A 24,757-nucleotide genomic window follows, 5' to 3' on the forward strand; every position below is an offset into this window, starting at 1 on the left:
TGGACCGTTGCCAGGATTGAGCTAACTGTCATTGCTAGCCAAATGTTCACGTGAAGGAGTGATCTCGATTAAGAAAACCATAACAAATTGTTATAAAATATATGTTGGAGTGGAGAGTGGGATCTGCTGTTGAGTTGTCAACGCATTGCCAACTACAGGGCGCTTTCTGTTGTATAGTGCCCATGTGCATTTGTCTTGCACATTCTACAGTGTTGGTGTAGGTATATCTGGCCATGAGTGGTTAGATCTATTGAGAGTCTGATAATTGTCAATGACATGAGGTATGTCAGCTGTGTTGGATGTGTGTGGGAAGGTCTATTTTGTATGTGCTGTTGGGTGATTGGACCTTTTCTTGATATAGGGAGCTGTTAGTAGCATCATGATAGCTGCCTAGAAGACACATCTTTGTCATAACTTATACATTTGAGGCGTACTGTGTGAAATGACAGTGCTGTAGGATAAAGGCAAATTTTAAAACAATGCAAGGCTTCCAATCCTAGATCAAAGTGCTGTCATTTAATTAACAATGGCGCCAAACACCATTGAACCACTCTTTCAAACCTGCATCCTCGGGCAGCACACGTTCGAACACTTACACCCACATGGACACACCGTGGCACAATGTTATGCAGAGGGCAAAAACCAATGTCACACACAGAAGTCAAATGGACCATAGAAATGCTGCTAAAAATCCAGCAGAAACTACTCATCCCCACATGCCTACAAAACTGTATCATAATTACCTGCAGGTTTGTGACCCAAAGCAAGACAATACCAAACAGTCAACCGCACCTCAGTGGTTCTCACGCATGACATGGAAACACTTCCCACATAGAATCAAAACAAAGACAACATCCTTCCACCCACACACCCTACACAGTGTTGTGTGCTACCCATGTAGGCAAGCGCTTCAGCGTCCTACATAGGGGTAATAAGCGCTATATAAATGTGATACAATACATTATGCAATGACCTGCCGAGGCATGTAAAGCATGAGTCATTGAGCAGATCAACCAGTACAGATAAAACTGCACAGTTATCTCCTAAAATAAAACACAATTTATCATCACATTATTTTTTTACTGTTGTGGGCGTATTGTCCCGGGCGCTCGCATGGAATATACGCAGTATCTAGTTACCTTAATTTCAGGCGGTTGTCTCTATCTGATATATGGGGCTCTAATTGGTAATGCACTTTGTGGTGTTTGTATAAAAAATGAGGGGAGCACGGGCTGCATTGACATATCATGTCATAGGATATAGCATTGTATTTCATATCCTGAGAGATTATCACTGTAATTATGCGCTATATATGCACAACTAATTAAGATGGTTGAATGAGCTTGGAGAAGTTGATAATACCTAGAAAGCAATAAGCGATTGGGCAGGTTGCCACAGAATTGGACAAGCACGCTTCTTGTACTTCTGCACAGGGTGCATAAAATGATACATTTATGTAAACACTTTTACAATGTATGTACTACAAAATTGTTTTTTTCTGTTGAATTTTAGCCCTGATAAAGGCGTAAGGGTTTACTCCCACTGCGACGAAACACGTTGGCATATGGCTAAAAAGAAATAAAAGAAAATACATAAGAATAAGAATATCAACTTAATTTTGTGTTTTAAACAATTATTACTAATTTGTGCTTTGATTGTATCGGCGTGTGCGCCTTGAGTTTGAATTATCATCCTGTTAACCTAAACAACCACTTCTAACTTAAATGTTGTACATGCACATGTTTTACCAGGGCCGAGACTTTAGGGCTTTTGCGGCCGCACTGGGCGCTGACCTGGAGAAGGGCGCTTACCTCAGGGGGGCGCTGTGTTTAGCAATAACTTATGATTTAAAAGCACCTGCTGCAGAGTTCCTTGTACATCCAGCTTTCCAGCAGTAATTAAATGTCTAGATAACTCTAGTGATTAATGTTCCTGCTAGAGAGAGAGAAATGTCTAGTGGCAGTTTTGACTCGCCATAAAGCAGCACCTAGGGTTAATACGCCTGTTGCAAAGAACAGATCTGTATTTTATGTGCATAGTTGAGTGGATTAGTAAAGCCAGCCTTTACCTGTGCTTTAAAACAAATGAAATGTATGTGATAGCGGGACAGTGGAGAGATGAGATGCACTTTTGACGAGTGGTAGTGAGTGGATCCGAGGAGGAGGAGGTCATGGGGTGGAGAGGGGGGGAGATTTTTGCACTAGGTGCCACTGGTGCTAAAGCTGCCCTGTGTTGTACTATTCTGACACAAACACACACCAGCTGATGTAAGTCGCAATGATCAATGGTTGTCGCAGTTCCAGAAGAAAGGTTGATGAGTTACATAATGTGTACAACGCCGTGAAAATAGGGGTGGGCGCTGTACAAACGTGAGTAACATAAAATATTAAATGTTGAATATAATTGGTTGACAGCTCTTCACTGTAGTAGCCTCCATAGCATGTTGTGGGGTTCTAACGTGTGTTCTTGAGATGGTTTGTCAAGTACGTAAAATGAGGGAATTTTAGGAATGAGCAGTATTCTTACTGAGGTGTTCTGTTGGATGTTGGCGCCATGTATAGTTGAAAAGCGCTACCGGATGATCAGTGAATGTGACTTTGGTCTTTCTAAATCACCTGGGTGCATTGATCAGTTAGCAGTCAATCTCTTATAACAAAGGGTTTGTTCAAGTAAGTTGATAGTTCCCTGGTCCTTTGACAGGGGTCCAATGTTATGGTTTTTTGCACATTTTGCTTCGTACAGATCAGTGTGACATCCTCCACAATTTGAAATCGACATTGCAGTCCTGTGCATTTTCTGCTAGTTATACCACCACTCTGCACAAGTAAAAGGGGATTCATGATGGTGGAATAGGATATCCTGGCAGGGATATAATAACCACGCATTGTTGTCTCTCTCCCATCCAGGCTGGGCCATGCAGGTTGCTGCCTTCATTTTCATTCACAGGAAATGGGAGGAGGATAAACATCATTTCGAAGAGATGCTGGATTATTTCTGTGACATCAAAGAACCTCTACAGCTGCTCATTTTTCCAGAAGGGACAGATCTCACAGGTTGGTTCTTGTTTATCCTCTTGCCTGTTTCACTCGCACTGCTGCAGAATTGTTTGTTTTTGATGGGCATCGAGACATTACTGTTGATTGCAGTCCAGCTTAGTTTGTCCTCATCAACCCTCTTCCAGGTAGGGTGTCACCCTCGCCTACTGAGCATAGTCTATTCCTTCATTGAACAGAACACATTTGTATGGTGCTGGATTTGGATCCAAGTGTAGGTCTTTCAAAACTAAACTGCTATGTCTAGAACAGACACCTTTTCAAAAGCTTGGAGTGAATGCAAGTGGCTTCTCTCCATCAAGAAAGCGTTACAGGAATTTGGGACCGATAGGAGAAGTCCCTACCATCTTTAGGGGAAAGCTTAAATCAGGAATTGTCAAATGGTCCAGGTCAGTTCTCAGCAGGTTTCTGGCAGAGTGCGCTGGTTGATTTTGCTGTTACAATACTCCTATGCCAGGTTCTTCACGCATCTATGGGTCATGCTGCCCCCTTTAAAGGGGCTATGTTTTTTTTACTGGGAGCAACTGGATTGCCTTTCTAGCTGTGGGTCGCATTATTTTTTCAGAAAACCCGTAACGATTCCTCCTGCAGCATTCTGTGTCCTCTGCAGCCAATGGATCTGAAGCACCGCATGACCTGCGCTGAGTTGGATAGTAGTAGTTGAGGACAGGGCGAGGTCACAGTATTAATTTGTTCAGCAGTGTAGAGTTGGACCCTCCAAGGGCAGGAGATATGATAATGAAACCAGTTTATACAGCTGGGGGGGTTTCTTCAAGAAGCAAAACGTTACTAAGGTCCAGGGGATGGAAGAGACATGTTATGGTCAACAAGCACTGTCCTCAGAAGGGTGTCAACAAGTGAGAAAGTGATTGGAGCCACTATATCCAAATGTTTGTTTGGTGAGTGCGGGGCAGCCCAGAAACCACTCTTAATTATCAGTGGGGCTCTGCTTTGGTAGTCTTCAATCGGCTTTCAAATGTCCAAAAAGTGGAAAACAATCTCAAGTTATATACTATGTCATTTTTTGACCGAGTTATAGAGGTTGGTGCCTTCGTAAAGGACTGATTGTTCTCATGGAAATAAGGCAGTGCATGTTTCCAGAGACTGGATTAATTCCGCAGGAGGGGACTAGTCTTGCTTGTCTTGAAAGTAACCGGGAAGAAGGACACACTTCACAGGCTTGCTATAGCACATTAGGAGATACTTCAGAGAAGAGCAGGTATTTAAGAGAATCAAGGGTACCCCGATATGTGAACCTGGGGTGATATAATGTTTAGGGGAAACAATGGTTCTGTTGTGGCCAAAAGGTCCAATAGAAAGAGACCTTGTGGGGCACATTATGTTAGGATTGTAGACAATTAGTTAAAAATATTCAAGGGAGCGGTTAACATACAGAGGGACATGTAGATCAATTTATGACTGTTATTTATTTTCAAGACAATAGTATTCAGGTGCTCACACAGGTAAGTGATAAAAAAGCGTGACGTGAGAATTGAGGGTGATTTAAAAACAAACCCATCGCATTGGCAACAATATTGGAGACTCCTCAAGAGTTTACAGAATGTAAGGAGTTCCTGTTGTAGGGGGTCGACAATGTTTCGATCTCAATTATTCGAGATCATCTTCAGGACATACAATAGATGAGCAAGCTGAGGGGGAGGAAATAAATATATTAAAGTCTGGTCCCTGGTTATTTTTTACATTCATTGTAATTATTTCAGTATGTGAATATAGTGCTCCCAGTGGGCAATTCTGCATAATGTGATCATTTTATTTACACCATGCAGACATAGATTATGTATCATAAATCAGATAATAAGCTACTAAAAGTAAGTAAAAAGAGAATGTGCCAGAGCGAGGGTTCTGACAGGAAGTGCACCATGAGTGAAAAGAGCATGTATTTAACAGATGGAATGACATGAGCCAGACAAGAGCAGGGCACACCTGTTCTCCGATTTAAGCCCTCAAAAGCAAGAACGTAGGAATGCCTCTAAGAAAATAATAGAGGGAGCTTAAAGATCACTTTTTTGTTTGTAACCTTGCTGTTTTAAAGGTGTTGTATTTGATGTTATTGGTCTATTCTGAGCCCATCAAAACAACTTCAGAAAAGCTCAGAACATTAGATGATGGCTGGCTATACGGTCTTGCCTACTTACAGTTTGTTAATCTGGTATATTTTTTTATTTTTTTATTTTTTTTGAAACCGTTTATTACAGGTCTTAAAAGTATACAAGCATGGGCCCACAACCTTCCGGCCGGCCGCTAGCAATGGTAGGAACATACGACATACATTTATGGAACACGTGGTATTACAGGAGGAGCATTTCTCAGTAGATAACAATGTCAAAAGCCACATCATCCAGGCCCCATTATGCGGTTTCATTTTAAATTAAGAACAACAAAAATTAAAACCACACCCACAAGGCAACCCACAATCAAAAATAGCAGCACGTGCTCCCCAAGAGGGGGGATCCCAACTATACACAGAAGTGTGAAGAGGGGGAAGAGAGCAAAGCGAGGACTGGGGGAACTCAATGCCCGGCAGCGGGGGAATGAGTCGGCTAAGGGGATGGGGCTGGCGAGGGATCAGGCAGCAGCGGTGGCGCGCAGATACCCCCTCGGTAGGCGTTCCAGGGGCCCCATACTTTCACCCATGTCCCAGGCTTACCCCTCGCCACATACACCACTTTTTCGCGAAACATGCACCAGTCCATGTGTTCTTTCCAGGCCGAGACCGTCGGGGGCCTCTGGGATCCCCACAGTTGAGCAATATCACGCTTGGCTATCATATATCCCAGAGTCACCCACCACGTCTGCGGCGCTGAGTAATCAGTCGGTTCCCACACATTCAACAGGCATCTCCTCGCTTCAGGCAACAGCGCCACATGCGTAACCAGTCGCAGCACCTCATGTACACCACGCCAGAACCCCTCTACCTCCGGGCACTCCCACAAAATATGCATAAAGGTCCCCAAAGCACCACACCCACGCTTACACAACCCATCTCCAGCATAGCCCATACGCAGAAGCTTTGGCCCCGTCATGTAGACCCGGTGGAGTATCTTGAGGTGGACGAAGCGAAGGCGAGCCGGTATGGCCACCTCCTTCGGGGAGGCCACCGCGGAGGTCCAGTCCTCGTCGTCCAACTCCAGCCCGTCGGCAACCCAAGCCGCACGAAGGGCAGTCAACAGGCCCGAGCGGTCGTTTATCAGCTTTTTGTATATAAGTGAGATCGTGCTGTCCGGGACGTGCCCATCCAGCATTCTATCTTCCAGGGGGGAATATTCCGGGATGGAGGCAACGTCCGAGAAGACGGAGCCCAGCGCATGACGGACCTGCAAATACCGGAAGTATTCACTGCCCTGCAACTGGAATTCCGTCTGCAGCATATCGAACGTTTTAAATCCTCCCCTCGTCCAAAGATCCCCCACTTTACTGATACCTATTATGTCCCACTTCTCGAAGCCCTTAGAGGTCCACAGGGAACCTAACCGCTCAGACGCGTATAGTGGTGATGCCCGGGTCAAACGGTCCTTCCACCCCATAGCTGCATTGGCCGCGTGCCAGACTTGCACCATGACACGCGTGGGGCCCGTCAGACGAGCGTCGGGCGCGCTAGAGTAGAGCGCTCGATTGTAATCGCCACCTGGCAGGAGCATCTTGTCCATTTCAAATGCCGGGTTTAAGGCGGGCCCGTAGACGCCATGGTTAATGGCAGCGAGCTGGGAGGCCCAATAGTACCGTTTAATATCCGGGAGGGCAATCCCCCCGTCAAACCATGGGAGCGTCAGCTTAGCCAGAGCAATACGCGGCCTCCCGTCCCAGAACAGGCGGCGTTGCAGACTCTCCACCTCACGGAAGTAGCGCGCCGGGACCAAGTCCATAGTGTTCTGCAGAGCGTACAGAAAACGCGGCAGAGACATCATCTTGAACAGTGCCGCCCGGCCGAGCGTCGAAAGCGGCAGGCGCCGCCAGCGTGCGACATCTACCCGCAAACGCTGGAGGGGGGGGAAGCAGATTCCGTTCATACCAGGCCTCCGGGTCCAGAGTAATGAAGACACCCAGGTACCGAAATCCCTGCGGGGCGATCTGGATCGGACAGCCCCGCGGGAGAATAGGAGCCTCCCCAGAGAGAACATACACACACGATTTAGCCCAGTTGATGACGAGACCGGAGTTACGACCAAACGAGTGTAAAACATCAACTAGGACTATAAGTGATTTACGTGGGGAGGCTAGGTACAGAAGGATGTCATCAGCGTATAGGGATACGCGGTCCTCATACTCGGGGGTCCAACGGAGACCACGGATGGAAGGCTCCCACCGCAGCCACTCCGCCAGGGGCTCCAAGGCAAGCGCAAAAAGAAGCGGCGACAGGGGACAGCCCTGTCGCGTGCCCCGGCCCAGCTCAAACGGGGCCGATACTCTTCCGTTCACGACCACCTGCGCCAATGGGCCCGCATACAACAATTTGACCCAACTGATGAATCCTGGGCCAAACCCGAACTTCGCAAGCATCGCCCAGATGTATGGCCACTCAAGCGTGTCAAACGCCATGGTGGCGTCTAAGGACGCCAAAACGGCCGGCTCCCGTATAAATGGGACGCGCGCAAGCACCCCGTGCAAACGCCGCAGATTAAGGGCTGTATTGCGATGGGGAATAAAGCCAGACTGGTCCTGATGAACCAGATCTCCCACCACACCGACCAGCCGATTGGCGAGTACCTTAGCGAGAATTTTGGGCTCCGCATTCAGTAGTGAGATAGGCCGATAAGAAGTAACCCGATCCCGAGGTCTCCCTTCCTTGTGGATCACCACGATTGTAGCCAGACGCTGGTCAAGCGGGAGGGAGCCCAGCGAGTGGGCCGCGAGGAACATTGCGCGGAGGTGAGGCGCCAATGTATCCGGTCGCAGCTTATACAGCTCGATAGGGATACCGTTCGGGCCCATGGCCTTGCCAGAAGCGACCGAGCGTATGGCGAGGGCGATTTCGTCGGAGGTGGGAGCGGCGTCCAGCGACACCCTGTCCTCCCCGGACAGGGAAGGCAGCGCGATATCCCTGAGCAGAGCACGGGAATCCTCCTCCGAGCAAGAAGAGACCGGGGAATACACCTCGCGGAAATACTCCGCGAAACAGGAGACAATTTCTTCTGGCTCAGTTACACACACACCATTCGTTTTCTCAATCAGCGGGACCACACGATTCGCTCTCTCCTTTTTATCCAACCACGCTATCAGTTTACCAGCCTTATCACCCACATCATACAGTCGCCCCTGTTGCTCTCTACTGAGGCCCCTGGCCGCCTCCGTAACGAGGGCCCTATAAGCCGCCTGTTTGAGCTGGAGGACATGTAATGCAGCATCCGTCACCCCATCTTCTAGATTACCCTCCAGCTCAGCTATTTCAGCCTCCACCCGGGTCACCTGCTCCCGCTCGCGCCTCCGGGCGTGGGAAATAAGGGATAGGGCCTCCCCTCTAAGTACTGTTTTGAAGGCCTCCCACAGGGAGATAGCTGAGGGCACTGACCCCACATTCTCCTCAAAATAGCGCTGGAGGGATTTAATCAAGTCAGCGCGAATGGTGGGGTCGCGCAGGTACCAGGAATTGATTGGGACCACCCTGCTCTCAGCCCTCGGAAAGACATCAAAATGCAACAATAGCGGGGAGTGGTCCGAGATACCCCGTGCCAAATGGCGCACCTCCCCCACCCTCCCGACATGGGCCGCCGGGACAAGGACATAATCAAGCCGTGAGAGACTACCATGGGCCCCCGAGTGGAAAGTGTATTGCAGCTGCGTGGGATGTTTTAAGCGCCAGCAGTCCACCAATCCCAGTGTATCCAAGAGGCCGGATAGCCACGGCTGTGCCCGGGGGAGGTCCCTAGGGGGGTGACGATCCACAGTCCCAGAAACCACCGCGTTGAAATCCCCCACCACCACCAGAAGCCCCCCCGGAAGGCCAAGGAGGAGGCGCCCCAGATCTGCAAAGGTGGTCGACTGCAGCCCCGGTGGGACGTACACTGACACAAAGACAACCACTTTGCCCTCCATTCTCCCCACCAAGACAGTGTAACGTCCCCTGTCGTCGTGGAGCACCTCATCAATTTCTAACGGGAGCGAGTTCTTTACCATGATACCCACACCCCTCGAGCCTGACGTGAAGCCCGAATGGGCCACGAGGCGGTAGCCACGCCGATTCATGGCGCAGAAGGAATTGCCAATAAGGTGTGTCTCCTGCAGGAAGACCACATCAGGCGAGAGTCGCTTCAGATACTGTAGGACCACACCTCGTTTGATCCTGTCCCCCAGTCCATTGACGTTCCAAGACAACAAAGTTAATTCCCTACCCCCCATCATACACAAAAACCATCATTCGTCCCCCCAAGAGCACAGTAGAACCAACACAAAAAAAAGGGTTGCCTTGTGATAATAACGAACAACACCCCATCCCTGCCCACCCACCCCAACAAAACTCCCCCCTCCCTGCACCCCTGCATGAGCCCAGACAGCCCCCCCAACGTGCAGTGTGCCTGTCGCCCCATAGATAGTTAAACTAACTAGACCCCCAGAGGAGGAGGGAGAACCCCCAAGAGACCCCACACAACCTCCATAGGAGGGGAACTTAAGCAATCCGACGTATAGTCAAAAGTGGCCTCATTTTTGTCCCGAGCGAGGCCTAATATTAGTCCCTCAGTCTTGATCCGGCGAGCCCTCTCCCCCGGCCGCTCCCCCCCGCCACCCCGATCCCGATCTCCAGACAGAGTATCCAGCCAGTCCCCGGCCGCTTCGGGACGATCAAAAAGGTGTGTGCGACCTTCCACCTCCACTCGCAGCTTAGCTGGGAAGAGCATGGCGTATTTGAGATTTAGGTCCCGAAGACGGCGCTTGACACCAAGGAAGCTCAGTCTCTGCTTCTGGACCGCAGGGGTGAAATCAGGATAGAAATTAATGTCCATATTATCAAGTCTAATCGGTCCCTGTAGTCTGGAGGATTGCAGGATAGCGTCTCTGTCCCGAAAATTAAAAATCCGGGCGATGAGAGGTCTCGGAGCGGCTCCGACCTTAGGCCTTCCCCCGGGAACCCGGTGGGCCCTCTCCACAGCAAAGAATTTACTCAGCCCCCGTGGCTGGAGATGGGTAACGATCAGGTCTTCCACGAAAAGGTCCGCCGCCGCTTCCTCACGTCCCTCAGGCACCCCGATGATACGGATGTTGTTCCGCCGGGCCCGACTCTCGGAGTCCTCCAGGCGACGATCCATCAGCGCACTCGCCCGAGCAAGCCGGCGCACCTCCGTTTGCAGGGCCGCCACATCTGTCGTAAGGCCCGATGCGGTGTGGGCCAAAGAATCGACTCGGTCGTTGGTCTTGGAGAGATCGGCCCTTATCAGGCCAACCTCTACGAGGACCGAGTCGATCTTCTGCGCCAGTGTGTCAAAGCGCTGGCCCACAGAGGCCTTCATCTCGGCGATGGCGCCCATGACATCCCGCAGAGTCAGATCCGTGGGCAGATCGGGGGCATCAGTAGGGCCCTCAGGGGCCCTGCGTGGCACCTCAGGAGATCCCTTCTGGAGGGTATAGCGATCCATGCTGTTGGACTGATGGGCTGCGCCACGCCGGGTCGATTTTACCTTTGCCCGATCGCCATCTTGTTTCGTGGCCATGGTCCCAGTCTCCCGATCGCACCAGCCACGTCGTGAAGGGCGGGCAAGCCGGTCCACGGGCTCCGGGGGGGTGCCACCCCAGATCTGCGGGGCGGATCACAGCCGGCGGGCAGGCAGGGTCCCCCAGCGAGGCCACACCAACACACAAAGCCCCGTGACCCAACCTCGCATAGACAGCAAGGAGGGTACGAAAGCGAAAGTGAAAGTGCGGGTTACGCGAGCCACCAAGCCCTGTCCGCCGCTGTTATTCACTTCGTCACTGGATCGCCCCACAACGCAAATCCGGGGTTCGGCTAGGAGAAGGCCGCAAACCTCAATCGGTGTTAAAGTCGGTGTCCGAGGTCCGATTTGGAAGCGGAAAACGGGCGCCACCTCAGCTCGGGCTCACCAACACAGTCCCCTCATCTGGGACAGGATATGTTCAGGATAGTGATAGGAGGTCGCGGAGGTCCTCGGGAGCCTCGCACCTACGCAGCCATCTTGTTTGCGCGCTAGGCTCCTCCCCCTAATCTGGTATATTAATGTTATTATCAGTCTCACACTACTAACCAGCAAAGTTACCAGGGGTTCTCTCACACTTTCTGATTGGCAGTGTCTTCCTGTGTGTTCTCTTTTCATTTGCCCTCCAACGGTCCTCTCCTCTTCCTCCTCCCCTAACCGATTGCAGTGAACGACTTGCATGATGTACCAAATTTGATTGAAAAAAAATAATATTTTTGCGTGATAATGGAGATGGAAGAGTGAGCAGCATGAATTTGTTTTGCTAATTATTCTAGAGACACACTGCTTCATTATTTTGAATCTTACTTTTCTTCTGAATCGTTTATTATCAATCCATGCATTTGCATCAAGGTTATTAATTCTCACACTGTTCTGTTCTACTGAAATCCCCTCTTAAGTAGCACTACTGTAACCCTATCTCAATATGGGTACATCAAGGAACGAACCTGAACATGTAGCTCTGCATCCCCTTGAACTGCCAGTGGAACTCTGCCCTTGTGCGCTTCCTGATTGGCCACGCCATCCCTCAGTTCTAGGGCTTGCGACACGAAACATGAGTATGTAACCACTAAAACCCCAATACCCAAATCTACCTGCAGTCCTGGCAGTGCCCATCCTAAGCCCAGTCATTATAGGGCCTTGCCACCATATCAGCTCCCCCTTCTACGCTGTGGGGTTTTCCCACATTGTCATGTGAACTGGAAGTGTGATGATGCACAAGGTATATCCTGGGCATCCCTAACCTTCTCTCAGTGAACTATGGTTTTGGTGACAACAAGGTCACCGTTCTTGGCAATCAGCTTCCCCCTCACCAACAAATCCTATTTCAAAAAATTAAAAAAGGAACACAAGAGAGCTTCATGTGCTAAGCAACCACTCCTTCATTAACTCCAAAAGCTTACTCATTGCATCAGTAGTTTACTGCTTCCATCCCCTTGAATGAATTCCTTGAATAAAACCTTCTCTTACTGACTAAAGGTTTTCTTATGGAAGACTTTCGGTTGTGGCTAGACAGTTCCCGGTGAAATACATACTAACAAAAATATTGCCAAAAAAATAAGGACACAAATACTTTATATATACCTTGTATTTAAAGTAAAAAATATTAACAGAAATCTAGAAGATCACAATATTTTTTTTAAATGGGTATGCATGTGAAATTATTGACCACATGGAGATCTCCGTCCTGACTGTGGGGTCACCCTATTGTAAAGTATAGGAAAAAGTAAAACATTTTATTTACATTTTAAAAAATTTAGTAAAAAATATTATTATGCTAAATATTATTGCAAATTAATTGCTACTGGTGGGGGGGTGGCCAGGCGTCGATGTAGTCTGATGCAGGGTGCGGAGCTTCAACCCGGTGATCCCCTCTCCGACATTATCCTGTGACCCAGCTCCCCTGATCGCCGGATGAGAGCAGGGGGGAGCAATCTGGTAGACTCTAAGCAGCAGTGAGAATAAACAGTGGTTATTTTGGTGAGGTGAAAGGGACCAGAGTCAGACCCATACATAATGGCGGCTGCGAATGGAACTGAGATGTAATGGCTGAGGAATACTGGGCGTGAGTACGGCTGGACCCAACGAACGGAACAGGAGCCGATCGACAGAGAGCCCTAGAGCACCGACCGGAGGCGTGCCAAATAATCTGGGAGTTGTCAAAAGACCCGAGTTCGAGGCATGTGGGCTGCTGAATTCATATCTGTGCATAGATCGCCGCCTAGTGTTGGGTCCGGATGTTTGCACGTTGTTGTCCTGGAAGAGTCTTCGAAGTATCCTGAGATAGGTGACTCCTCCCCTGGACCACAGTGCGCATGGGCATCCTCTCCATCCTCAGATTGTTTTTTTCCGCCATTGGGTTCGGATGTGCTTATCTTGACTCAAGTTAGGAAAATTTAGTTTTCAGGCCAAAAGGCCTTTAGTTTCGTCGGTACTGTTCCCGATCGGTATCGACAGTTTACTTGCTAGTTTAGCGACCTTAACAACTTTTTCGGATCCATTTCATCCGACCATTGACCCTACATCGACGATGGAATCGAGGACCCCATTCAAGCGGTGTCCTGTTTGCCACGCGAAATATCCACATATCGACGTCCACCCGGTGTGCAACAAATGCCTCTCGCCGGATCACGACGAATCGAAATGTATGGCCTGTGCCCGATTCAGATCCAAGAAGACTCTCCGGAATCGACGAGCCGCGAGACTAGAAGCGCAGCAAGCGGCACCGGCCCCGACCAACATCTTCAGCACCGAGGACAAGATGTTGAAAGCGTGGAAAACATACACTCCAGCTCCGCTGCCAAACACGGTTCCAGATCGGAAGACGTAGATGAAGAGCTTTTTCACAGAGAAGAAGCCGACGATGAGGTAGGAGACTACGATGAGGCAGGAGACTACGGTGAGGCCTTAGGGGCCGAAGAAGGTAGCTCTGGTGATGAGCAGGGCTACCCGTCCAAACGGAGGCTATCACAGTGCGTCAGTCTACGGCTCCGGTCGAGGGATCGCCTTCGGGCCTTACCCGAGATCAATCCCACAGTTCTTCGGCCCCGCCCTCTGGCCCGGCCTCGGACATCCAGCGAGAGCCATTATTACCCAAAAAGACTGGTTTCCCTTCCACGAAACCGAAACCAATCGTCGCACCGGTTCAACAGAAACCGAAAGTGAAACTGACACTGGTCGGCTCGAGGACCACCACACCTTCGATGCCAGCCAAAACCGTCGGCTCCGACCGCACCAAAAGGGACTTCGGCGCCGAACTCGCTGCAGCCGATGTCGGCGCCGATCCAAAGAGAAAGGCCATCGGTACCACCAAAGCGCCTCGGCCCCCGGCACCGAAACAATCGGCACCGACCACCAAGGTTAAAATGGCCGCCCCATCGGAATCCACCTCGAAAGCAGCGACTACGGTCCAATCATCGACGCCGTCGACAGCTACTACCTCTCCTCGACTCGATGACCCTGTGGCTCCAAATAAGTCCACTCCTACCTCTACAGAACCACTCGGCGCCAAACAACCGTCGGAGTTCTCGGTGTGACAAGTTGCAGCGTCCTTGCAACGTATCAGAGAAAAGGCAGCCCTCCAGGCCACGTCGGGCTCCGAGCCTAAAAATGCTCAAAAGGCACCTTCGGCACCAACCAACATCACCTTTGGTTTGCCGCCATCCACGGCGCCAAAACTATTCGAGATCAGAACACGTGTCACCCAGACAAGGTCCCCATCTACTGAACACTCTCCTACTGGGACATCACCGTCCCACTTCATCGACGCCGACACCGGCAGGCTCATGCTCCGAAAGCGGAAGATCACTTCCGAGCAGGCTTTGGACTCTTACAGAATCCCGCTAAAGCAAAAACTGCCGGCGGAATCGGAACCAGTTCTTTATGAACGCCTCCACACCTCTTACCCAGATCCACAGTCCTTCTCTCCGACGCACTCCGACACGGACGCAATAGAGGACTACATGGGTGACGACACCACCTACCCCAGGGATATGGACCCTGAAGGCCAGCAGGACCCTGATCAAGCTTGGGATGACCCTGTAGACCCGGGTGCCGCTATAGATACCCAGGACACGCAGCTTTATGGCGCAAAAAACATCTCCCACAGAGGACACTGCTGCATTCAACGCCCTCATTGAACGTGCCGCAGCCAATCATGGAGTGCAACTCCACTCAGACACAATCGAGGACGATTTCTTGGTGTCCTCAAGCCAGCAAAAGGACATTTTCAAGGAAAACAACCAGGGCACGGGTAATAAACCCCAGGATCGAGAAAAAATATAAGCCCGCACCTGGGGACCCTACGTACATTAGAGGCCAGTTACCTCTGGACTCCATCGTAGTTGCTAACGCTCGCAAACGGCACACTCGCAGACAACTGGTGATGCTCCTCCCCCGGACAAAGAGTCCAAGGTGCTAGAGACCTCCGGCAAAAGGATTGCAGCCCAGGCGGCAAACATATGGCGCATTGCCAATACACAGGCGCTCCTAGCCCGCTACGATCGCTCACACTATGACATGTTAGAGTCCCTACTCCAACATCTACCAGACGAGTACAAAGAGGCAGCGGAGCTCCTCATCAGGGAGGGACAACTTCTCACAAACGCATCCATTAAGTGTGCACTGGATGCCGCCGACACAGCTGCGAGAGCAATAAACACCAGCGTCCTGCTACGACGACACGCCTGGTTACGAATCTCCGGATTCAAACCTGAGGTTCAAAATAACATCCTCAATCAGCCTGTCAACCCCGACTACTTATTCGGACCAGAGGTTGACACCACCCTAGAAAAGATCAAAAAAGACACAGACACTGCAAAGTCAATGGGGGCTCTGCAAACTCAGACATTTCGTAGTGGCTCCTTTCGTCGCCCCGGAAATAGAGGAGCGGGTAGAGGACAGGGGTCACAGCAAACCTACAATAAAGGGGGCACACAGAGTACCTACGATAAAAACACCCGAGGTGGATATCGTGGCTCCAGCACGAAGGGCAGAGGACGCGGTTACGGCAATACCAGGTCCTCCCCCAAAAACAAACCGTGACGCCCTCTCCCTTCCCCCCGACCACATAACACCTGTCGGGGGAAGACTCCAGCGGTTCCTGTCCACGTGGAATACCATCACCACGGACAGGTGGGTCAAAGATGTTATCCAACACGGTTACTGCCTCGAATTAACCTCCACTCCACCCACAATACCGCCAAAGCACCGTCCTATGTCCTCAGAGCACTTACCATTATTACAGCAGGAAGTGCTAAGTATGCTGCAAAAAGGCGCAATAGAGGTCGTGCCCGTCCACCAGCAAGGGACAGGGGTGTACTCTCTGTACTTCTTAATACCAAAAAAGGACGGGTCACTCAGACCTATACTAGACCTGAGACCCCTCAACCACTACATTCTCTCAGAGCATTTCCACATGCTCACCCTACAGCAGGTTCTCCCGCTGCTCAGACAGGGAGATTTCCTAGCCACGCTAGACCTCAAAGATGCGTATTTCCACATACCCATACACCCGTCACACAGAAAATATCTCAGGTTCACTATTCAGAGGCAGCACTACCAATTCAAAGTCCTTCCCTTCGACGTGACAACAGCACCCAGAGTTTTCACAAAGTGCCTAGCTACTGTGGCTGCACATCTACGGAGGCAACACATTCACGTCTACCCTTACCTGGACGACTGGCTTGTTCAGGCAAAGTCAGCCCAGCAATGTGCCAGCCACATGTCCCGCACCATTCACCTTCTTCACCGTCTGGGATTCTCACTAAATTACCCAAAATCACATCTCCAACCCGCACAGTACCTAGGTGCGACCATAGACACTCTGGCAGCCACAGCTCAGCCAAATTTAGTGAGGATCAACGGCATGCAAATGCTGATCTCAAAGTTCAAACCCCAACACTCCCTTCCTGCGCGAGTGTTCATGCAGTTGATAGGCATGATGGCCTCCTGCATTTTCATAGTCCCGCACGCGAGACTACATATGCGCCCGCTTCAGGAGTGCTTGGCACGTCAATGGAATCAGGCTCACGGGCAATTGAAAGACCTAGTGTTGGTGAGCGGTCGGGCATACAACTCTCTGCATTGGTGGAATCCACAAAACCTTTGCAAGGGCCGACCGTTCCACGAGCCTGTTCCACAAATAATACTGACAGCGGACGCGTCTCTCCAGGGATGGGGAGCTCATGTACTCAATTACACAGTGCAGGGACTATGGACAATACAACAAAAGAAGATGCACATCAACCTTCTCGAACTGATGGCAATCTTCCTGGCAATGAAAGCCTTCAAGGTACACTTGTGCAACAAAGTCGTGTTGATCCGGACGGACAACATGACTGCCATGTACTACATACAGAAGCAGGGAGGAACGCACTCTCCACAGTTGTCTCATCTGGCTCAGAGCATGTGGAAGTGGGCCATTCAGAGGAACATATTCCTCATGGCGGAACACCACCCCGGCAAGGACAACCAGATGGCGGATCTGCTCAGCAGACACAGCCACCAGATGCACGAGTGGGAGCTACACCCGTCAGTACTCCAACCGTACTTCCAACAGTGGGGTCATCCAGAGATAGACCTATTCGCCACAAGCGAAAACGCAAAATGCCAAAGCTTTGCCGCCAGGTTCCCACATCCACAGTCGCAGGGCAATGCGATATGGATGAACTGGTCCGGCAGATTTGCGTACGCTTTTCCCCCAGCGCCGTTGATACTGCTGGTGGCACGCAAACTGCGACAGCACTCAATGACACTCATCCTGGTTGCTCCAACATGGGCACGCCAGCCATGGTACACCGCCTTTCTGGAACTTTCCGTGGTGCCGCATCAAAGGCTGCGGATCAAACCCGCGCATTTGACGCAGAACCATGGAGAAATTCAGCACCCAGATCCGCAACAGCTGAACCTGGCAATCTGGCTCCTGAAGTCTTAGAGTTTAGCTACCTAAACCTGCCACCTGACTGTATGGAGATCATTAAGGAAGCTAGGAGACCCACTACCAGAGCTTGCTATGCAGCCAAATGGAAGAGGTTTGTAATTTATTGCAATAACAATGACATTAACCCGCTAGACGCATCCATTCAAAACATAATCTGTTACCTCTTACACCTATACCGATGCAATCTGGCATACACCTCAATACATATCCATTTAACCGCAATAGCAGCCTATCTCCAAAACAGGCAGCACCTCTCTTTATTCAGAGTGCCTGCCATCAAAGCCTTCTTGGAGGGACTCAAACGAGTAATTCCCCCAAGACACCCACCAGCACCAGTGTGGAACCTCAACTTGGTCCTCACCCGACTGATGGGTCCACCCTTCGAATCTCTCCACTCATGCGAGATTCAATTCCTCAACTGGAAAGTAGCTTTCCTAGTGGCAATCACTTCGTTGAGAAGAGTTAGTGAACTCCAGGCACTAACCATTCAAGAGCCATTCATACAGGTTCACGCAAACAGGGTCGTACTACGTACCAACCCCAAATTCATGCCTAAAGTAATATCGCAGTTCCACATGAATCAAACTATTGAACTGCCTGTTTTCTTTCAGAATCCACAAAATGTCGCTGAAAGAATGCTCCATACACTAGATGTCAAAAGAGCCCTCATGTACTATATAGACAGAACTAAAGGCTTTAGGAAGACAAAACAACTTTTCGTTGCCTTTTCTCCACAACACAAAGGCAACGCCATCTCCAAAGCAGGTATAGCCAGATGGATCGTTAAATGTATTCAAATTTGCTTTCAAAAGGCTAAACGCACATTAACGATTCCCCCACGAGCCCACTCAACACGTAAGTTAGGGGCCTCCATGGCTTTCCTGGGAAACATTCCTTTACATGATATATGTAGAGCAGCCACATGGTCCACTATACATACATTTACCAAACACTATTGTGTAGATGTACACTCAAAACAGCAGGCAGCTGTAGGACAGGTTGTTCTCAAAACTCTTTTTCAGACCGCTGCAGCTGGCACTGGTAGCCGCCGCTAATGGGAGGTACTGCTATGTATTCTATGAACAGATATGAATTCAGCAGCCCACATGCCTCGAACTGAATATGCTACTTACCAGTATGCATCTGTTCTTGGCATGTAGGGCTGCTGACATTCATATCGCCCACCCTCCTCCCCGGCGCCTGTGGCAGCTGCAGCTCTCAGAATTACTGTATAGCATGGTCATCACTTTCTGTATCTACTCCATCACTGCCACAATGGCGAAAAACAATCTGAGGATGGAGAGGATGCCCATGCGCACTGTGGTCCAGGGGAGGAGTCACCTATCTCAGGATACTTCGAAGACTCTTCCAGGACAACAACGTGCAAACATCCGGACCCAACACTAGGCGGCGATCTATGCACAAGATATGAATGTCAGCAGCCCTACATGCCAAGAACAGATGCATACTGGTAAGTAGCATATTCATTAGAAGACGCCAGAGTTGTGGCAGAGAGGGAGAATCACTGTAAGTACTGGAGCGGACTCCAAGCACTAGGAGTGCAGCGTAAGGGCAGAAGAAGTAGGTAGACCATCAAGAGGCCAACGGGGACAGCCCCGACCAGCAGGGACTGAGGAGTGTAGTCCTGCTGCCTGACCTAAGGCCCCAAGGGCAAATAACCCCAGGAGTGACGCATCTGGAAGCAGACTCGTCCAGGTGAAGGAGCGAGGTGAGAGCATTAAGAGGACTGGAAATGGAGGACGGCCAAAGAGCCACAAAGTCCCAGAGTAAGTGAATTGGAAGTACTCCGGGAAGAGGAGTGGCCCCCAAGGACACTGAATTGTTGGAGATCCCACGAGGATCTGTGACCAAGAGCAGCACAAGGGCTAGGCACAAACTACCTACAAATCCGAGGTAAGAGCACAAACTACGGTGTGGGATGTGGCTTCTCGGGCGCAAATGCAAAAGTGAATCTGGCGAGAGACTCAAGAGGGCGGGGAGGCCCTGGGAGGCCCAGGTGGAGATCCTGACGGATTAATATAGGGAAGCCCTGGCAAATGAGGGAAAGGGTCGACATTGAGGGAAAGCTTGGGTGGACTGACCTAGCGCCCCTTGACCATGGTGGAAGAAACTAGAATCCGCTTATAGACCGATAACTGCCCCTCTCATAACCTGTGCTTGCACAAAGTATAACTAAGGACCAGGCTCACCACGAAACTCTGCTCTCTGGTAAATACTAAGACTGGGACTGATTTGCCGCCATAATCAGAGGACGGGCGACATTGTGAAACGAAGGCTAGGAAGCAGTGGCCAATATTGGGACGATTGCGAGTCTTACTGAACACACCCATAAGACGTCCACAACTACAAAGACAGACTATGCCCCACTGGGCATGGGGAAACTGACCAGGAAGAGAGGGCAGGGTGCTATTGACCCCGGCAAACGGTTGGAATAGACCGACTAGGAGGAAGAAAATGGGGGAACAACAAAGGAGACCGTCCAGCCTCGTCCGAGGCTAACGGATATCATGCAGGCTATTACAGCGTCTTGCGAAGCCCTAGAAACCAAGATTGATGCTATTGGCTCTGATTTAGGCCTACTCAAAGATGACCACCGCCGCCTGGCGGAAAGAGTGACAAACACTGAATGCATAATGTCTCATGTCCCCTCAGAGGTCGCTGAGCTGCACAAGTCCCTGTCAGACATGAAAGGCAAGGTGCAGACCTTGGAAATGAGAGCGGAAGACAGCAAAAGATGATCCAGCAGGAATAACGTACGCATTATTGGGGTTCCGGAGCATGAAGAGGGTAACAACATGGTACTGTTCCTAGAGAACTGGCTTAAGACAGAGTTGGCCCCTTTGGGCCTATCCCCATTCTATGCGCTGGAAAGGGCGCACAGGGTCCCAGCGTGACCCCAAAAAAGCAGGAGCTCCCCCACGCCCGATTGTAGCATGTCTGCTCCACTTCAGAGATCGAGACCACATTCTGGCACAAGCCTGCCAGAAAAACACTCCACAGATTGGAAACCATAAAATCATGGTGTTCCCTGATTTCTCGAGGGCGGTTCAGAGACAAAAGTCTACCTTCTTGGTGGTGGTGAAGCACTTATGGCAACTACAGATTCCATATGCAATTATGTTTCCAGCCCGATTGTGAGTTGCCACGCCAACTGGGGCCCAGTTCTTACAGACCCCACAAGATACTTGGGCTTGGCTCGACTCCATGCCAGATGGCGGATCGAGGTTGGGCTCACCAGGGTCCGTATCTCGGAGGAAGCAAGGAGACTTGGACAAAGCCAGAACACCATCCTCAGCGGAAGCCTGAGAAGAATGACAGTCCTTAAAGCTGTCGCAGAGCTGAGCCAAGTGAAGTCCAGCTCCATCTCCACATGGAGCGACCGCGAAGAGAGGCAATCAGACTGCTCCCAAAGATCTAGCTCTGTAGAGGACTCAGAGACAGACCTACCTAAAGTCACTCCCAAGTCACTCAATGAGATTATTTGAACAAGTGGACGCCAAGAGAAAATGAACAATAGACTTAAAACCCTATATCCTTTTGATTTTATCCCTTAGGCATATGCGACCCCCGATGGGGAAATTCTACAATAATGAGAGGGGAGTGTGGGCTACATTCCTGCATCTTTGAATGGGGGGAACTGGGTTGAATGGGCTCCCGCACTCACTGGTCGAATCCACACCCCCAAGAGCAACTGCGTGGTTTATCCACAAGAAGATACCGCGTGGTATTGAGTTTGGATGGGTATTGGACTGTCACCTGTCCTGGGGAAGGGGTGTTGGGGAGTTTGTTTCAAATGGGGTTTTCATGTTGGGGCTAGGCGTCCCTGGGGTAGCAAAAGTTCTAGGAAAATGTTGGTACTAATGCTATGGCTTCCACCTTAGATCTTAAGTGTCTCATGGAACGTAAGGGGGACGCATACCATGACCAATTGTCACAAGATACACACATACCTGACCAGAAGAGGGGTGCAAATTGTAATGCTGCAAGAAACACACAACTGCTGAGGAGGGGGGTAGCGTTGCAGCGAAGATGTAGTGGGCAGGTGTACTATACGAATTACTCGGCCTTTGCCAGGGGGGGTACTGATATGAGTGAGAGCTGGAGTCCCATTCTAGTGTACCAGACATATAGTAGACCCTGAAGGACGGTACATAGTGTTAATTGGTAAAATGGATGAAAAGGACGTGATGATTGGAAGCATTTATGGACCAAACATTGACCAAAACTCATTCTTAGCGGTCCCCTCCAGAATGTTGGCACTCTATCTGGTCGGATCGGTGATACTAGGAGGGGACTATAATTGTGTCTCGGACGTTGATCTAGACCGCTCCCACCCACCCCTGCGAGACTCCCCCACTGTTTGGACAGCTGAAACACTTTTCACATCTGCCCGACCTACATATTAGACTAGATGCTATCCTATGCTCTCCGACATACATGAACATGGCAAGACTAGGGAGTACCAAGCCAGGACGATTTCAGACCATAACACCCTGTTGATAGGCCTTAAGTGGACGCGTGGTAGTCCGAGCATCCCCACCTGACGACTAAGACCGGAAGCTCTGGAGGATCAAGTATTTTAGGTGACAATAAGGCTATAGAACAAAACTTCGAGAATAATGCAGGAACCGCTACTAATCTTATGGTGGAGTGGGATGCATTAAAAAACGTGATTAGAGGCAAATGCATTTCTGAGGTAGTTGGAATAAGGGGGACACTCTTAAGAGACCCGACAAAAGCAGAGCATACACTCAGGGGAACTTGAAAAAGCAAGACCAGAGCACAGTGAGCTTCAAGAGAGGTTGCTGACAGCTAAAGAGACTGTAGCGGGACATGTAGAAAGGCTGCGCTGCTTTGATTATAAGAATGACCCGAGCCCATGCAGAGAGAGACAAGTTGAGGGCACTGCTGGCGTGGTTGGCTTACCAGGCCAAGAGGGGGTCACTATTCTTGAAATTAGAGACGATCAGGACGTATTTCACTACCGGCAGCAGGATAATAATATTTTCTTTGAATACTATGCTGAGCTATACAGGAGTAGGATAACGGCCACGGACACCGATTTGGACACCTTTATAGGGCAACTGGGGATACCAGCCATAATTGAGAAGGCAGAGGAATCTCTGGGGAGGGACATAGAACTCCAGGAAGTTAGAGCAGCTATTAAGGCTCTGGCCAAGAATAAAACACCCAGGGCCAATGGCCTACCAGCTGAGTTTTACTCTATGTACGTAGATATACTCGGAGCTCGCATGGTTGAAGTATATAATCAAGCGAAACAAGATGGAAAATTACCAGGATCCATGAGGGAGGCATTGATTATTCCGCTGGTTAAACCAGACAAGTCGGCATCCGATAAAACAGCATATAGACCGCTCTCCATACTCAATCTGGACTATAAGATCTTGAGTAAAATCTTATCTATATGCCTCCTGCTACATATGTCAGGGCTGGTACACCAGGGCAGGGTTCATACCAACCTGCAACACCACGATGAATGTCAGAAGATTACTCCGCATTCTGGAAGCAGACTTCTATGACAAAGAGAAAGCTGCCATTTTCACAGTTGACATTGAAAAGGCCTTTGACAGCTTAGAATGGCCGTATCTCTTCCGGGTGATGCAGAGATTTGGGCTGAGGCTAGGCTTTGTGGAATGGACATCCCTGTTATACTCTTGACTCCAGGGCTAGAGTCAAGACCTGGGGTCTGATATCAGATACTTACCGGGTGAGTAGGGGAATGTGACAAGGGTGCCCCCTCTCTCCACTTCTATTTGCTCTGGCCATTGAACTCCTAGCAGCTAGGGCCAGAACAGGGATCCACTACCAGGGGTTGGAGGTACTGGGCCGGACCCATCATATAGCGTTATACACTTGATCTATTGCTATTCCTCCAAAATACGAGAGGAGACCTTGATGGAGCAAGGGAACGACTTGCAACTCTTAGGAGGGTGTCGGGCCTCTTGCTTAGCTGGAGGAAATCGTGCCTGTTCCCCACTAAAGCAGGGTAGAGAGACCGCAGACGGTGGATGATGTATTATGGGAACACAGGTGTCTACCCTACTTGGAAGTTGCATATACCACGACCAGGTGGACCTCCTGGAAGGTAATATAGGAAACGCGATTAGGGGAGTGAAATCGAGCCTCACCTTTTGGGGGAACCTGCCATTGTCAGTGATGGGAACCATGGCCTTGCTGAAAATGGTGACCCTACTGCGGTTGTTATACCTATTTGGGGTGTTACCTCTCTGGATTTTTTTTTTAAACACTTTTATTGAACTTTACAGACTAATACAAGCATATCTCTCGTCCCACAAGGCATCTGTGGGGTGTTACCTCTCTGGATCCCGGCAGGGATGTACCGCCATTTGCACTGGTGACTTCGTTCATATGGTGGGGTGGGTAGTCGCAGGGTGGCATTGATTACACTCGAGACTGAAGGCAGCGGTAGGACTAGCACTCCTGGATTTTGAATATTACTACCTAGCCACTCAGTTGCAATGGCTCACGAAGTGGGTAGCAGGTCGGTTGAGGGGAATCTACCACCTAGAGGCTGCAATCCCAAGTTTAACCTTATTATCCCATATAGTTTTTCATCTGCCCACACAAGGGAGGGATGGAACCACTAAAATAAAAGTAATACGCAAGTGTTGGGCCAGAAGTTTATAGAAATCAAAAACTAGACAGCTGTACACCCCGGAGATCCCACTGTCGCTCTGCATGGCACTACCACACGGAGGAGATTGGCGAGAACTAGGGACATTATAGAGGCAGGCGTGACCACTGTAGGCATGCTATATGAGGATGGAGTCCTGCTACCATTTATAGGCATGCTATATGAGGATGGAGTCCTGCTACCATTTAATGAATTTAGTTAACAGTATGACATGCCCCGGGGATATTTCCTACTATATAGTGCTCTTACAAAGGCAGTACGCAAGCAATGGGGAAGGGGCCTCTCTGACCCGCCAACATCGGGGGATGCCAGTACGTGGTGACCGGTTCTGGGACATTCAAAGCAGTCACCTGCTTATACAAACACCTCCGAAGTGAGACATTACCTGCACTTAATCACCTACCGC

At 50.0% G+C, this 24,757-nt stretch overlaps 1 protein-coding gene across 8 annotated transcripts in view; it reads left to right on the plus strand.

Annotated features, from left to right (window-relative positions):
- LCLAT1 (lysocardiolipin acyltransferase 1) overlaps nucleotides 1-24,757 on the plus strand; it is a 713,371-nt gene that overhangs the window by 436,293 nt on the left and 252,321 nt on the right. For all 8 annotated transcript variants that reach the window (XM_085613011.1, XM_085613018.1, XM_085613015.1 and 5 more), the window contains one exon: nucleotides 2,907-3,053. In XM_085613011.1, coding sequence (XP_085469137.1) covers nucleotides 2,907-3,053 — 147 coding nt within the window. The remainder of the gene's footprint in view (nucleotides 1-2,906; nucleotides 3,054-24,757) is intronic.

Source organism: Triturus cristatus, chromosome 6 (assembly GCF_964204655.1).
Source record: "Triturus cristatus chromosome 6, aTriCri1.1, whole genome shotgun sequence".
NCBI lineage: Eukaryota > Metazoa > Chordata > Amphibia > Caudata > Salamandridae > Triturus > Triturus cristatus.